Raw genomic sequence first — 18,043 nt, forward strand, 5'->3', positions numbered from 1 at the left:
TGTAGATATTTGTGCAAGACACAGTAACAAATCATTACTATGATTAAAAATAAAATTAAAAAAGTTCAAGTTTGACAACAAAACTTTGGGATGGGGAGAAAATAAAAGAGAATTAATTTGCTTTCAGTAGTAAATGATATGATTTAAAATACTCTACAGAAAAGAACATTTATGGCAAACAATTGTTTCAAGTTCTTACAAATCATTTACCATAACTCAACGGTGTGGATAACTCCACATCACCAACTATTCATCCAAGTGTATCCATGCACCAGGCCCTTTCAAATCTTATAAATTCTTATGATATAAATCCATGTAGTCCAGATTGAAAATATTTTTAGAATGCTAGTTCAACAATGTTTGACTTTACAAAATCCGTCAGGTCTGGAAAATCCAGTGCTGGAACCGTATAGAGCAAATCGGGAACAAACTAGGGAAGAACATGGGAACGAAATATGAGAGGGTAGGTACAGCAAAATCCACTACTCCAGCACTGCAAAAGCAAGCACAAGTTAGGCCAAAATTGCATAATTTGTTTTCCAGAAATGATTGGTACTGATCATTGCAATTAAAATAAATACAACTAAAAACAAAGCATGTACAGACATGGAAATAAAATTAACAGAAAAATTCCAAGTACATGGGGAGATAAACAGAACATTTGAGTAGGACTTACCACAAAAAGCAAGGGTCCCTGTTTAAACTTGTCATGAAATGAAAATGCCAACGGCTTTGGATTGTCCCCAGGTCCTCTAATAAACCCACTGAATTCATATATGGTATAAATCATAAGTACCAGATAAATTGATATCAAGTTCCATTTGTCAGCAAACAACAATATTAAATCAATGATTAGATAACAATACTCAGCATTTGGCCAAAAATGAGAAAAAGAAAAAAAAAAGGAAAAAAAAGAGTATAATCAACTCACATCAAAGATGCGGATATTAGAGGAGTCCTTCTAACATCATAAATGGCAATAAGACCTCTGTATAACTCATCACCATCTTTAAAAGATACAGCCAAACGCTCTCCTGAAGCATCCCAAGCTATCTTCTCAGTGGTCTGACTGGAGGAAATAACGACATATCAGAACTTTCTTGGGCAAATATTACCACGTACAAGTGGTATGTATTGCAAAATATACACGATGAGGTTTTTAACTCACAACTGTAATTTAAAATAACAAACTATAAAGCTTTTCTGCAATTCTTAGTTTGAGGATTGTTTATAGTCTGATCAATCCTCATGGAGAATTTTAGTAGCGTCCCATGTGAAGCAGAAAGCACAAGGCAGGAACATAATTATGAACAAGAGAGGAACAGAAAAAGAATGTAAATTGGAATCTTATATATCTACTTATTTACTTATGGATAAAATCAGGCAATATGGATGGCATCATCATGTCGGCTTTAGTAACTTTTTCTTCTTCTTTCCTTTTCATTTTTTCTTCTGTTTTCAGAAGGCAAGAGAAGCAAATGGATTGGCTTTGGGTACTCCTACATGGCGGCACAGATCACTGTAATGGTAATGCAAGGGATGGTAAAGATGATGAGTGAATGATCACTAAAGATTGAAGTAAGCTTTAACGTTGCATGCATTATAAGCACTCCAGAAAAGAAATTTTGAGAAACTAACTTCACCAGAGAATATCAAATAAAGGCCGATGGTCCTGCTACTAGACAGTCCAGAAATTACAGCAAATTACCATGGATACTATGAAAAAAAAAAAAAATAAATTAAGAAATCCAATTAGCTCACTTCCAGAAACCAACTTATCAAGAAATCATGCCAAATAAAAATGTCTTTTGCAATTAACTCTTAACTCTGTTAAAGCAACAATATAATACAGTTCTGATAAAGAACCCCATCAAATGACAAACAGTTGATCAAACACTCATAGAGCAATCAAAATATAGAGATTATTAAAACAGCAACAAAAGATTACTGTTTACCTGTTTGTTAAGGACATAATCTCTGGTAGCTCAACAGGTAATAAATGCGCATCTGAAAGTTACAAACATGACTTTACCAGTAAGAATCCAAATACATTTTTCAATTGCATCCCAAAAACTGTAATCCATCATGACACTACTGACATTCATTTGAAAATCAAATTTTGCAAGTTCTTTTAACCATCGCATCACTGATCTGTAAAAAGGATCAGCGTGTACACGGAAATACTTCCTTAGAAAAAATAACAGTACATATCAAACGTCCAAAGTGCGCACTGCAAACACTAAGGAAATGTATTCAGACAATTTTCTCTCTTCTGAATTCTGAAAGAAAGCTAAAATAGTTAATCCCTTGAGAATCTTGTGTGTTTCACATCACAGGTGCAAATTCAATAATCAGGTTGAAATCAACGAGAAAATTTATAGGCAAGAAATCAGACTACTTATTTTTTTTTTTTTCTACTAAAGTCATTGAATAATGCCATAAAGAAAACCGAATGAGATAGTGCTATTGCATTGGATACTGTAGTCAATGTTTGCAATTTACAGCCTGTTTGCTTAGTTAAGGGCCGACTCTAATTGTCGATTATAAGGGAAGTTGCAGGAATCCTTGGAAGGGCATTTCTAGAGGATACAACGCTTTTCAGAGCTGCTGTAAATTGGTAGTTGGGAGAGCGGTTAATGTGAGACTCTGGGAGGATATTTGGTCATGGGGAGAGTTCTTTGGCAGATACTTTTCCAAGATTATATACGTTATCAAGTTATCATGGAATGTCTATTGCAAATTGTACAAATCCAGATTTGTTCCCTTACAGTTGGGATTTTGGTATTAGGAGGAATCCAAAAGGCACTATATGTCAACGGACTCAAACATAAAACTTGTAAGTAAGCTTGCTTACCAAGTGATGGAGGCTTTGAAGCGAAGTGAATGGAACCCAATGTTGAAGATTTAGAGAAAGCGAGAAGTATCATATGCCCATCAGGATCCCATGATGCTCCCTATAAGAAGACACAATGAGTAAAAATATATTAAAATAAATGAAAATTCCAATCAATATAGAACTTTCTGTTCAATTAAATCTGAAGGTGCTTTTAAATGAGCTTGATGAGTGGGGGATTAACATATGGTGGAGACGGATACGAGAGAGAAAGAGAGAGAGAGAGAGTGAGGCAGGGAGGGAGGGAGGGAGGGAGGGAGGAAGAGGAGGGGGGTAACAGAGTTTTGAGAGGTGTAAAAGGCCGGGTAGTCTAAACTTTGAGAAACTTGCAAGGGATTCTTGAAGTGAGCATTTTAATATTTCTATGCAACACATAATGACGGGAAAAATTCCATAGGCTGACAGCTGAATCATCAAAATGTTTTTTTTTAGCTACATGGGTCATCACTTTAAATAAAAATTCTATGCATCAACAAATTATGAACATTCATTTTTCTTTACCTTGACGAAGCCACTAGTTGAAGACCATGGTTCAGATGTCCATGTGTTTGTCTCCCAGAGATAAAATGTTCCATCACTGTAAAAGAACAGAATGATCATCTTATGAACCAGCTTCAACTAAGAGTGGGACAAACAAAATTAAAGTGCAATTACTCAAAGAAGAAAGTACAATTTTGCTGAGAAAAAGTAATCCCCAGTTGGCGACCACTTCAGCATTGATATGCCACCTAGTCCTCGTCTAATGGGTGTCCCAAGCCCTGATAAAGCAAATACAAAAAATGAAATCATAGGTTCCAAAAGTAGAGTTTACTTTTTCTGCTTCAAAAAAGTTAGACAATCTCATCACTCATCAAAAAAATAAAAAATAAAAGATTTTGGATAGAGGGGTTTGGCGGTAGAGAAAGAAACACAAATATTAACTCAATAATGCTAGAGTCTGCTCAAGCAAAAACAGCTTTTAGAAAGAGCTTTCTAAAATAATTTTGAAAGCACTTAAAACACAGAAAAAGCACCTCAGTAAAATATACCAAACCACAATTCATTGCTTCTTAAAAGGAAAGCAAAGAAACACTATCAATATTTGTATAATATTCCATTGCCTGCTCAAGCACAAGTAGCTTATAGAAAGCACTTCCTAAAATGTTTTTTTTCTTTTCAAAAGCATCTAAAATACAAGCAAAAGCGCCTTGGTAAAATATACCAATTCAAAATTCATTATTGAAAAGAAGATCGCATGCAAGTTGTTACAAAGCAATCGTGAATGAAGCCCTTACCTTCTCATTGTTTTTTTTTCCCAATCTTCACAGTACATACCAAATCATTCATAAAAAAACGATTAATTAATAGTTCTCAGAAACCAACATCAGTTCTACAACGGTATATGCAACTCAAGTGACAAATACTTGAGGTTGCTGTTAAGCAAAGTGCAAGTAAGATCAAGTTATTTGGACAAACAAAACTAGAATGGTTGTGGTAATGTAGTAATTAACATGCTAATGATGATAAGCAAACATCAATTTTAACATGCAAAAAAACAAGAAACAATGTCTGGTGGTAATGTAGTAATTAATATGCTAATGATGATAAGCAAACATACAAGCTTTAACATGCAGAAAACATAAAACAATGTCAAGCAATAGCCAACAAAGTCACCAGAAAACTAGAGAACACATTACGAGTGAAAGTAGCAGGTAATATATGATCAAGGTCGTAGCAGGTAATATATGATCAATACCTTGAGCAACATCCCATATGGTAAACGACGAGCTCTCATAAGAGCCAGATGCCAAATATGTAAATACAGGTCAAGGAAATCACATATAGCACTACTGAACAAAACTGAAGGAGAAAACAAAGGCTCTTTTTCAATACAAAGAAAACAGGGCCTTTGTTACTACTTGAGACAAAATCCTATATCATCCTTCCTAGTATATAGAAAGAAAATTGATGTCATTCGATAATACTATAGAGCACGTAAATTTATGTGGACTACTGCAACAAAATGCAAAAGGAAAACAAAAGCTAAAAAGTTTTCTCAAATTTTTTAATAATCATATGTAGATGACAGTGATAAATTGCAAGAAAGCCTATATTTTCATGCAGAGTCTCATCAATTTAACATAATTGAAAACCAGAACAGAGATTGTTTGGATATCTTCCATCGGGACTCCATGACAGTGCACTAATCTGTTCCCCATTATGACTTCGAAGAAAATCCACCAAAGTATATCGGACTCCAGAACCTCTAGAGAGAGTTCCCAAGAACGAAGAAGCACCAGATCTGACAGAGGCTGCACTTCCCGGGAAAGAAGCAGCCCAAATGCAAATTCCACCACTGAAATTAAATCCCACGCAATAAGAGAAAATCAGACTTACAATCATATTGCCCATCTAAATACATAAAATGTAGATATGCAGAAACTATGATACTTGCTTGCATGCTACGGAAAGTTGTCTTCCACCATTTGGCCTCCACTCAAGTACCTTGACCTCTCTCTGGGACTCATTAGCCAAAATGCACGGCTCCTTCCCTTCTGTTGAAGTATAAATTGTATTGGCAAGCCAACGAAAATAGCAGAGAAACAACTTATACAGTTGAAACCACTAACTAGTACAGCATCTAACCTGAATCCTCAAAATCACGAACTATAACTTGATTTGGGCCAGATATAAATGCTATAATATGTTTATGTTGGTGCCAGCTGACTCCTTGAAGATCAACTTCTGGTAACAAGTTTACCTACAAGTTCAGTTAGTAAGGACCTAGATTTAAGAATCCTTTTACCACTTTCTCATCTAGAAGTCTTCATGCACTTTCTTCATAACTGTTGTCTCTCATATGAACCTTGTTGCTGCTTAACTACTAACAACAAGCTAAGCAATCAGAGCTAAACAAGGGTTGCTAATACACTGATAAGATAATGTAAACTTGTCATGGAAACATGGACTCAAGGCCATAACTCTACAGTTGCATGGTACATGCTGGACATGGCATTTAAAACTTTATTATCTTTCTGAATAATTAGGGTGAATTTGTAATTTATGTGTCATATCTACATTCAACAACTTTTGATTTGAGGGGCACACGTCTTGACACTAATGGGCGGCTGAAACATGGCACAAATATTGGATGCTTCTTCAACAAATATTGGATGCCATGAAACAAATATTGGGTTAGCATTACTGCTACTCCGCTCAGATTATTGGTTTGTCTTGCCCAATAAATCTCATACTCAACATGGTATTTGAATGCTTAATTAGATAATGCCTAACTCAACTCCCATTGTAAGGTAATGACACTTCCAAAAGGGCCACATGCAAAAATACACACACAAATGGAAAAAAGTTCAACTGGGTGATTAGTAAATACAGAAAAGAAAATGCAACACACATGATTAGGATGGAAGAGAGGTGTGAGAGAGCGGTTGAGGATCCCCTGCAAAGTTTGTAGAAGTCCCTTTGTTGGAGCTGTTGTTGCAACTTGTTGGTCGTCCTGCTCGGGGCTCGGTGGCCGCACCAGCTGATCCGACTGAAACGGAACCGGACTGAATACCATTCCCTATACAAAAATTTCACATACACCCCCAAATTCCAATGCCACATGAACACGATCAATAATGTACAATGTATTTAAGAACTGAATTTAAAAAAAGATTCACTACTCACAAGAATCTTTCCATAAGTGTCCTTGGCTACATCATCCGAGAGGCTCTCAGCAGTGACTGCAAATTATATGCATATATAATATGAATATCAATTTACATATAAAACAAGTAGAGAGAGAGAGAGGCTTGTTCATACTGAGGTCGCGATTGATTTCGCATATGGAGACAGAACCAGGATGAGGAAAGGAAGGCATTTCTTCCTTGTGTTGGAGTTTGGCGACGACTAGGGTTTCGTCGTGCCTCTTCTGTGCTCACACTTCTTCCCACTTGTGAAAATGCTCAAGCTCAACTCAGGTCAGTTTCTCAATCGAATTTACCAAATTATATTGTAATGGGCGACTCTTTTCTGCCATCCGAAGATTTTTTAATTTTTATTTTCAAATAAATCCTCTGTGCGTAGCTTTCTAGCGGTTTTTAATCCCTCTATCGACATCTGCCCTCCCGCTCAATCCGTGCCGGCAGTGAAATTTTATGTTTTTTATATTTTTTTTAATAGGTTTTTTTTTTTTTTTTTGGGGCTACAGTTAACAAGGGAATGGGAAAACTCACACACATGTAGGATTTTCAGCCGTTTTACCCCCTAAAATATGACCTTAAAGGCCAGTTTGGCATTGATGTGCTGTGAAAAATAATCGGTTGTCAAATTTGCTGTGAAAGAAATCAACTATAAAAAAAAACAGTTTGGCGTTCGGTAAAAAAGTTTTTGTTATTGGTACTAATTCCCGCATAATCAGAAAATGATTGCCGCATAATCATTATGATTAATTACAATTTAGTACCTTGTAGTTACAACCTTAAGGCATGTTCGTTCCTGTCTTTTCAATTTTTACAATCGCATACCCCGAGCTTGTAAATTTGTTACAATCCGATTCCACCGTTAGGGTTTCCGTCAGTGGTACCTTTATTTGTTGATCTGGCACTAATGGGGCCCACTTTTCTGCTAGTTTTGAAGTCCTTCCAAGGGCATTTTCGGACTTGGATTTTTCCATTTCTCCTGCCCTCACGCCCTCCAACCCTTGTCTTCAGATTAAGCCCACATGGCATGGGCTAATTCGCTTGCAACTCATAAATTTTTAAAATTTCTATTTCAACTCGTCGTCCATATAGCTCCATAGGAACAAAAACCCCAAGTTCCCAAATTCTCTCACACCAAATATCTCCAATTTCTCAATTTTTCTTCATCAAGTTAGGAAATCTAGAATGGGTGAGACGCGTCGATGCTTTTGTGGTAGGTTTGCTCGACTGGAAACCTCTGGGACCAAAGATAATCCAGGGAGAAGATTCTGGACATGCTGCTGCAAGGTAATTTCAGTAATTTCTTTTTTATTTGGGTGTAAAGGTTTCAAATTGTAAGAATTTTTGAATTGAGCGATTATTTAAGTTATTTACCTCATGTTGAGCAGAAAGGGTGTGGGTATTTTGGCTAGTTCGATCCTCAAATGTGTGCCTGGTCAATGATGATAATTCCTGGGTTGTTGAAGAGGATAGATAAGGCTAATGATGAACTGAAGAGGTAGCGCAGGAGAGAGAAGCTACTTTGGTTTTTGATCGTTATTGGCGTTGTTGTTGCTGTGCTCTCAGCAAATGCAACTCAACATAACAGTTCAAGTGGATCGAAGACAGTACTGGAACTTGCTTGATGGTTTCAATTGCTTTTTGTGTACTGCAGGTTTTTGTAAGACCATGAACTGGTTGTAATGAAATGGGTTGTATGAAATGGGTTGTAATGAAATGAGTTGTATGAAATTGGTTGTAATGAAATCGGTTGTATGAAATTGTGGGTTGTATGAAATGGGAAATTGGAAATTCACCTTCCTTTTGCAAATTGGCATATCACATTCGTTTTGCAAATTTTCCAAAATGAGTGCATTGATCTTAGCCTGCCAACAAAATAATTGATGATACAAAAGAAGAGAAAGAAAGACATAATGCATTGATCTTAGCCTGCTAACAAAATAATAAGAGTGCATTACACCAAAAGAAGAGTGCATTACATGAAGCATTTCATACCCAAAAGGTCAAAACAAAATACAATTGTACCAAAGGCAGATAAGAACTGTAATGTAGTTTCTCCTTGGCCAAAATACATTACCAAATATGATTCAGACCAAAGCCAGCCAACAACCACATATGTCTGTCCATACAAAACCCTAATTGATCCTATACACCTTCCAATATAGTTTGTCCATACAAAACACCTAGGCCAAAACACTTTCCAATACAATCTGTCCATACAAAACCAATTGATCCTACACTCCAGTTTGTGATTCTTGGATAGAAGCATAATTGCTGCACCTGGTGTTGCTGCGTTTAGTCCTTTTCCTAGCTCTAATTGGATTGTTTGAATCTACTGTAGACGTTGTGGCATTTTTTGCTTTCTTTTTGTCTCTATTTTCCTGAAAAAACAAACAAAGACATAATGCTATCACCTATTTCACAGAACCATCATTCCAACAAGCAAATACAATGTGTAAAGTGGCAATTACCTTCAGTACTTGAGCTCTTTGCTTTGCCTTCTCTCTCATTTGATTCTTCCTCTCCATCTCAGCATTATAATTGTCAGGTTTGGAAGCTGGGATAGAACTTCCAACAACAGACTTAGCCTTCTTTTTCTTTCCAGGTTGGTTTCTTTCATTTGGTGGCTTATGTCTATGACACGTTACTGAATTATGTGACCCTTTTGGCCACATGTACCATATTTGAGAGAGTCTTGGTATCTTCCTAGCTTCTTCCCACTTGTCTTGGTCTCTTTTTCACTAGCCTCTTTCCACTTAACCTTGGGTGGTCTATTTGGTTGTCTATTGTACATAGGGGGTAAGATTTCAGGGAAATCTGTTCTTTCCCATAGGTCCATTCCATTCACAGGTTGTATAATGTTCTCATGTGCCTTTAGGAATGTCTCCTTCATGTAACACTTGTCTATATAGGTGTCAGGCCCATTCCATCTCTTATGGTTAATAGCTGACATTGCATGCTTACATGGGACACCAGATAAATCCCAATTCCTGCATGAGCAGGTCCTGTCATCCAAATCAACTATAAACTGCCCACTAGTTGCAGTATCTACTTGGAACTTGGGTCCTCCAGACATAATAGCAATGCAATCAGCAGCCTATTTTTTGCTGGTTTCAAGCTTTGATAAGGGCCTGGGACACATTGCATGATCCCATCTCATCATCAAATCTCTTCTAATCTGTATCCTTCTCATCAATTTAACCCTAATATCCTCCATCATTGAAATTATTGGCTTACACCTAGCTGACATTATCCAGGAATTAAAAGACTCACATAGATTGTTCAATAGTATTGGACACTTCAAAGTAGTGTTGAAATGTGACCTTGACCAATGTCTTGGTGGTCTCTCTGGAGCTGTTTCACATAAATAACATTTAGATTAGTAAATTAACATTAAGTTTAATTAAACAGAAAAATAATTGTGGTTGCAAATGCTCTTAAAACATTACATGTTAGCTATGTATAAGCTTCACCATCTAATGTCCTCAACACTTCCATTGCCCTTCTAAACTCTGGAACTGTGGTTGCAAATGCAGCCCTCCACATTGCATCCTTCAATATTTTTCCCTTGAACACCAAACTAAAGTTTGTAGATAGGTGTCTTGCACAAAATCTGTGATCACAATTAGGCACGACTTCCTCAAAAGCCTCCACCAAGCCTTTCTGCTTATCACTTATGAATGCAAATCCATATTGGTTTGCCAACTCAATATCCTTCACCAGCAGCTGCAAAACCCATATCCATAAATCATTGGTTTCCATTTCCACTTGAGCATAAGCAATAACCCATGCCATATTACTGGCATCTAGACCAACAGCTGACAGCAATTGGCCTCCATAAGGACTCTTCAAATGGCACCCACCTAGTCCTATTAGAGGTTTGCATCCAGCCTTGAATCCCTCCTTATAGGCACCCAAGCAAATGTACATTCTATGGAACATAGGCCTCTGTAACAATACATTGAAATCACATTTGATTTGCACTGTTGTTCCAGGATTTGTGTTCCTCAATTCTGCAGCATAGTCCCAGAGTCTAGCATATTGTGCAGTAATGGTACCTTCTAGGATTTTCAAAGCTTTATTCTTTGCCCTCCTAGCCTTGGACAATGATATTCCACTGTTAATATTCCTCTGGATTGTTGCCTTCAAGGACACCACTGGTACAATAGGGGTTTGTCTTCACCTCCTCCACAAATGTTTGAGCCAACCATGAAGATCTTATCCCTTTGTTTTCCTATACCCTGCTACATGTGTGTTTGGGATCTAGTCTCTTCACTTGTAGTGTGTCTTCATGTTGCATCTTGGATACATAAATCTCAAAAGGATAATTCTCAGCTGCACAAATTGCCCTAATCCTATACTTCTCAGACTTCATCCAACATATTTCCCATCCTTCTTTTATTGAAATGGCCTTCAAAGCCTTTCTGAAGCTAGAACTATCTGCAACTGCATGCCAACTTCAAACTCGACAGTTCCCATGTCATAAGAAGGATTAAACTCTGGGAATCTATGACCAGTGCTCTCCTTATCTGATTGTGGTGCTCCCCTAAGGTGCTGCTCATCATCAGTTTTTGCAAACATGTCTTCATTATCCACAAAGTCTCCCACAATTGAAGGCTTTGGTACTGATTGGTCCACATTTGCTCCACCCCACTCACCATCTATGTCAACCTCATGTAAGAAGACTTCATCATCATCATCCTCATCAATATATACCGTATTCATTATCCACAAAGTTAGGGTCACTCTCATCATCAGTTTTTGAAGAATCGTTAGCATTATCAGCTTCTTGTTGAATTGAGGGGTTCCTCTTACTAACAGATCTTCTTACTTCATTGATCTCAGCATCTACAAACCCTCCATCAACTTCTGCTACATTTTCTGTGCCTTTGGAAGTAGCTTTGGTGGTATCATGTTGTACACACCCTTCTACCACCTTTTCTTCGCCTTTGGTAGTAGCTGAATTCATTGATGGAGTTGGTTTCCTAGTCTTGTGTACCTCATTGGAAGTAGTTTTATCTAACTTATCATGTAGAACAATTGCTTTATCATACTCTGGTAGCTCTTGAAGGATAACACCTGGACTTCTCACATCATCAGCATAATGATATACTTGTGAAGAATAATGGCAATACGTGTTAGAATCAGTCTGGCTATTCAGAACATCATCAAGGTTGTCCCGATGATCCATGTACATGTTAATCATCCTAACCTCAGGCACATTTTCACGCATTTGAATAACTTTTGAGTCAAACTCCACCTTCTTCAAATCACCCTCACCTTCAACCCTATACTAGTAATCAATACTACCAATGTGCCCCAAATACACAGCCATGCAGTCTATTTCAGTTAAAGACATCTTGTCTTTATCCACATAATCAAAATATGTAACAGGTCCATCCACATAGTACTTGTGTATCAGTCTTCCACCATGGTGCATTCGAATGCTAAATAAGCAATCATCGTTTGCATACATAGATGATCCAACATTAGGCTATTGTTACACATTGCATGGATTTATAGACATACACAGAAATCACCAACTAAACAATTACCACACAGAAAAATCCAAGAAAACACTTTTACAATGCACTTTACTATACCACCGGGTTTGAATTATTAAACATAGTAAAGTCACTTTCCACACCAAAAGTCAAACATCACATGGGTTACTACAGGACCACAGACCAACTTTCCTTACATAAAGGACACTGACAACAACCAGAAAACCCCAAATATTCGAATTGGGAAACCCTTATCCCCACAACTGTGAACTCAGAAGCCTAACCCAAAAAAAAAAACCCCATATAAAAACCCTGTTCCCCAAATATGCGAACTTTGAAAACATTTCGCCAAAAAATCGAACTCAGAATCCTAAACCCCCAAATAAATCAATATTAAAACCCTAATCTCCAAATATGTGAACTTCGAAACCTTTATCTAGAAAAAAAAAAATTCAAATAAAACCTCTATCCCCACATACTGTAAACTAGGTCGTCCTCTCCAGGTGGTTGTGGATCCCTTCGAATAAGCAATGTCAAACGGGCACTAATTGGATTTAACCGTTCGAACTAAAAAGTCAGCTAATTTTGCACTTGAATTTATTAAAACAACTAATTTAGCCCCTTCGTGATTTAGAAACTTATAAAATGTTCTGTCAAGACCTTGAGGACGCTAACATTAAAATGTGATGAAACACAAAGAGCTGATGCGAAATAGTTAGAAATTACATGTCTTTGATAATAGAAAGAGTATAGCTCTGTTTGACATTACAATTGAAAATCTTAATAATTGATTATCCCCACAGAAGCCTACATACCCTTATTTAAGCTAAAACAAAAGCAAATGAAAGGACTCAAATATTAACTAAGATACATGTATTATACTAGAAACCACATGCATCTGAATTTATTCCCCTGCACCACCCAAGACTTCTTGACTTTCCAATTACCCAATAATGGATCAGTCATTAAACATCTCCCTTAATGCACTGCATCATAATCCCCCCGTGAGAAGAAAGTCGCCCTCGAGTTTGAATCGAATTCGCCAAGATATTCAGACAAGTCTTGCACATTAAAAGTAGGATGGGTACAAATAGTTGAAGGCAGCTCGATTTTGTAAGCATTGTCATTGATCTTTTCCAAAATTCGACATGGACCAATTTTCTTTTCCTTCAATTTATTATAAGCGTTAGATGGAAAACGCTCTTTTTTCAAATAAACCCACACAAGATCACTTTCACGAAATACCTTCACACGTCGATGAGCATTGGCAGCTTCTCTGTACTTCTCATTGCTTTCCTTGAGTTTCTTCTTCACATCCTCATGAACTCTTGCTATTGAAACAACAAAATCTTATGCTTTCTTGCTGGTTACTGTAGGATTATAAATGGGAACAGGATCAAGATAGTGGCTTGGAGTTTTCCCATAGACAACCTCAAATGGAGTCTTTCTTGTAGAACGATTTACACTCGAGTTGTAGGCAAATTTTGCTTGAGGAAGTACTGAATCCCATTGTTTTGGCTTCTTTGCTGGCAAACTCCTGAGTAAATTGCCCAATGTTCTATTCACAACCTCTGTTTGCTCATCCGTTTGAGGGAGGTAGGCACTACTATAAAGCAAATTAGTACCAATTCTCTTCCACAAATGCCTCCAAAAATGGTTGAGAAATTTTGTATCCCTATCCGAAACAATAGACTTTGGAACACCAAGATGCTTAACCACCTCTTTGAAATAAATATCAGCTATATAGGAAGCATCCATTGTTTTCTTGCATGGAATGAAATGAGCCATTTTAGAGAAACGATCAACAACCACAAAAATAGAATCATTACCTCGCTGGGTTCTTGGCAGACCAACTACAAAGTCCATGCTTATATCATGCCAAGGGGCTTCTGGAACGGGTAATGGCATGTATAACCCAGTATTCTATTTCTTCCCTTTGCTGGTTTAGCATATACGACACCTCTTCACATCTGGATGACATTTCAATATATTGCAGGCCAAAATAACCTATCCTTCACAAGGGAAATTGTCTTATCTTTCCCAAAATGTCCACCTAAACCACCAGAATGCAGCGACACTTGAGTGAGGATGTTGGAAAACATGAACGACGAACCACCAAGCCCCATTTAGTCTAAGAATACCCGAAACTTGGCATAAAAGATAGAATAAAATACTCAAACCCGTTAATTCTAAGAAAACCCAAATTATGAGCAAAGACGAGAGAACACTTTTTTTTTTCAATTTCAATTATCAACAACCACTCCCTCGAGAAATATGAGCATACAAGTATTTAAAGACTTAATCTCTCATAGCATACATTGAACTAGCACCTAAATTAATTAACCCATTAATCTAGATACATTAAGCCCCATCAAAATAATTACGACTCTAGCTATTCCATTCCGAATACATGGAATTTATTAGAAGCCAAAACAAAACGTTCATGCATTGAACTTATTAATGCTTTTGATTCAAATGCCCCATAAACTAGAATGGCTCTTTATCTGCATCATTCTCCCCAGGTTGACAAAACTTTGTGCTGGAATTTATGCCTTGTTGGATTAAAATCATGATCATTGATTGTTGGTCTTGAAACTGAAATCTCCCACTCCAAAGAAACAAATATTTTGAATATTTGAATATTCTCCAATTATATAAATTATCCACGGCCAATCTCTTAATCTAGATATTCTGAATTATGGTATCAACCAAAGTGGTTGCACTACGATGACTGAAATTATCAACCCTCATGAAATCAATATATTCAACAACTTCGAAAGTATCATGAAAGTTGAATAAAGCGATGGAATCATCGACAATTGCAATATGAAGGTTGACATAATTTTCCACAACTTCTTCAATGCATTCCATTTGTGTCAGTTTCATGTCAAAAACCTTCTCAACTGTAAAATAATAATCACAACAAATCTCACAAGAACCATCTGAACATCGATCAAATACTGGAGGGATATCCAAATCTAATAAATGATTAAATGTATGATCACCACTAACCATTTTTTATAACAGCTGGTGTAGATTTGACTTACTACACAACTGGCTTGCAGTTCCTCCTCAGGATTTCAGTTTTGCAACTGAATCTCGCTAGAAATTAGATGAGTAGCTAGAAATTGCTGATGCGAAATAGCTAGAAATTACATGAGGTGCTCAAAGAGAAAGAGTCTTTGATAATAGAAAGAGCATAGCTCTGTTTGACATTACAATTGAAATTCTTAATAATTGATCATCCCCACAGAAACCTACAGACCTTTATTTAAGCTAAAACAAAAGCAATTGAAAGGACTCAAATATTAACTACGATACATGTATCATACTAGAAACCACATGCATCAGACTTTATTCCCCTGCACCACCCAAGACTTCTTGACTTTCCAATTACTGAATAATGGATCAGTCATTAAACATCTCCCTTAATGCACTGCATCAAAATGTCAAATTAATGATGATGAAGATGTTAAGAAGGGCAAATAGTGACCATAGGAGAGAAAGAGTGGGTCTGGACTGGAATGGGTGGGTGGAGGAGAAAGGGATGGGTTGTGGTAGGTGGTGGGATGGGGCCAGGCTGGATTTTCTTTTTAATTATAAATTTTATAAAGATTTTTGCAATTTTTTTATTTTTTTATTCTTTTGGGTTTTATGTATTTAATTTTTATTTTATTTGACAATACAAATATACTATTAGGGGGTTGTATTCAATTGAGATTTTAAAAGATTATTTATGGATAAATAAGTCCAGTAAATTTTAAAAGACTATTTAAGAATGTAATGACTTATAAGATTTTTTAAAAAGATTTTTTATACTCAGGATTTTTTATGTTTGGATTTTAAAGATTTATATCATAAGATTTGGAAGGACCACATGGATTTTTTATTTATACGATGCTAACCAACCAACTTTTAGTTGCATGATGAGCAATGTTTAGTTCCAAGATGCACGAATTCTTCAGGAACATCCTCGACAACCCAAGCTTTCCAAATGATGGTGGAATTTTTCCTTCCCAAAGGTTTTATGATAGGTATAAGATTACTAGGCTGTGGACACTTGGTTCAAACAATGGAATGGAGCCATAAATAAAAGGCCAATGAAAGTCAATTGCTTAAAGTTGTGGGCACTTGCATCAGCAATAACATAAACGGGAACAAATGGAATGGAACAATAAATAAAAGCAAACATTCAAAGTTACAAGAGTCAATGAAAATGATAACAAAGAAACACAATTTCAACAAAGAAAAGTAAAAGCCAATAAAGTTTTCCCAGTCTTTTAATAGCCAATTTGATGTAGCTTCATGTCCTCCTAAGTAGCATTTCTCCACATGTCTAAAGCTATGGTAGCCCTCCATGCATTAGCATTTTCTCATTGTTGCTCTTAGGTTTGAACAATAGGTTCCAAATTATCTTCTTCATTACCTGGTAATACTGAAGATGAAGATTTGTCTATTGGTTCAATTGGAAATTCATCAGAATGACACTCTTTGCAAAGAAAGTTATGTAGTGCTACACATGCTAACACAAGCTCTGCTTGTGTCTTAAATGGAAATGGAGGCGCTGACTTAAAAATTATGATGGAGACTTGTAGGATGGTTCATAGTGATTTGGTGCTATGAACGCATCATTGTTAGGATCATATGAAAAGTCTTCTATCCCGAAATCTCTATTTTCTTCCCCATAAGTTGTTGAATCGGTATCATCAGGGCCCAATGCAATGGAGCCATTCCCAGTAGCAGTTCCACCCCCAACAACAATCTTCAAATCCTCATAATCAACTACACTTTTTTCTCGAGTTTACTGTGACTTGTGTGGGATTAGCAAAGAACAAATTATTCATTGTTAATATATTACAAATAACAAACTGTACTAAACTAGTAAGCTATTAATATATTTAAAAGATTATGAACTAAGCTCACCTTCAAGTAATCTTTCCATACTTCATCATTAGCAGTGAACGTCTTTGCAATTGGGTCCCACCCAAAGCCAGAGTTGTTACGCATAAGCATAGACATCTTGTTATATTGCTTCTTAAACCGCTTCATTCAGCTCAAGTAATGATTATAAGTTTTTGGGAACCTAATTGTCGCATTAAGACGAGGAAGTATCACTCTTTCTACATTTTGATTGCTAAGTGACCCATTAGCATCACGCAATCCACTATTGATAGCATCCACCAAGAGGTGCAACAACTCATTGGTATCGTCCATGGTCCAAGATTCATAGTTCTCTTTCTCTTTGCCCTTTCCTTGTTGTGAATTCCCCATTTAAATTACTACTACACACTACTACATTTTACACTTTGCACGACGAAGAGAATTTTGTCGCGCAAAATAAATTGTAGTCACACAAATTTTAGCGCCACAGAAACTTCGTCGCGCAAAGATCATGAAGAAAGACTTTGCGCGACTAAGTTTTTTCATTCGTGTAGCAAAGTGCTTTGCGTTACGAAAATCATTGGTCGCGCAAAGTTTTGTGCGACGAAACACATTGGTCGCGCAAAGTCTTAAATTTTTTTTTTTAAAATAAAAAATTCCCGTGTCCCATTTTTGGTACCCACCCAAATTTTTAGAGTTTTGCGCGACGAATACTAACGTCACGCAAATATTTGTGCGACAAAATATTTTTTGTGTTTTAAATTTTTTTAATTAAAATAAACTAATTTAATAGTTTGCACGACGAAATATTTTGTCGCGCAAGGTTTTTGACTTTTTGTTTTATTATTTCTTTAATATTAATTTAATTATATTAATTTTTTCAAAATTTTACTTTTTAAAATTAATTTAATTGTATGATTTTTTTAATTACTTTAATTTAAATTGTCATATTCCAAATAAAATTACATATGAAAAATAGTATATATATATAATATTCAAAATGTACACATAAATTAACAAAGTACAATAATAAAATCCTAATACAAGCGTATTGTGCTAGTAGTGGTGGAGGATATGTTTTGATA

At 36.3% G+C, this 18,043-nt stretch overlaps 2 protein-coding genes across 3 annotated transcripts; both read right to left on the reverse strand.

Moving 5' to 3' along the window:
* Window positions 1–116: 116 nt before the first annotated feature.
* LOC117636021 (aladin) lies at window positions 117–6,926 on the reverse strand. 2 transcript variants are annotated; one of them, XM_034370449.1, is made up of 14 exons: window positions 6,695–6,926; window positions 6,560–6,615; window positions 6,285–6,452; window positions 5,519–5,633; window positions 5,328–5,424; window positions 5,049–5,228; window positions 4,629–4,687; window positions 3,564–3,651; window positions 3,395–3,470; window positions 2,855–2,954; window positions 1,956–2,007; window positions 932–1,069; window positions 677–764; window positions 117–493 (listed from the first exon to the last, which is right to left on the reverse strand). In XM_034370449.1, exons 1-14 carry the CDS (start codon window positions 6,750–6,752, stop codon window positions 431–433), a joined length of 1,338 nt encoding a protein of 445 aa, XP_034226340.1. In that variant the 5' UTR covers window positions 6,753–6,926; the 3' UTR covers window positions 117–430. The 2 variants fall into 2 exon arrangements, with proteins under 2 accessions (XP_034226340.1, XP_034226339.1); XM_034370448.1 differs by having other exon boundaries at window positions 5,328–5,427; window positions 6,695–6,925.
* A 9,727-nt stretch (window positions 6,927–16,653) lies between these two features.
* Window positions 16,654–17,348, reverse strand: LOC117635195 (uncharacterized protein At2g29880-like). Its single transcript, XM_034369546.1, has 3 exons — window positions 17,202–17,348; window positions 17,001–17,120; window positions 16,654–16,839 (listed from the first exon to the last, which is right to left on the reverse strand). The coding sequence occupies exons 1-3, from the start codon at window positions 17,346–17,348 to the stop codon at window positions 16,654–16,656; spliced, it is 453 nt and encodes a 150-aa protein (XP_034225437.1).
* Window positions 17,349–18,043: the final 695 nt, after the last annotated feature.

Source organism: Prunus dulcis, chromosome 7, assembly GCF_902201215.1.
Source record: "Prunus dulcis chromosome 7, ALMONDv2, whole genome shotgun sequence".
NCBI lineage: Eukaryota > Viridiplantae > Streptophyta > Magnoliopsida > Rosales > Rosaceae > Prunus > Prunus dulcis.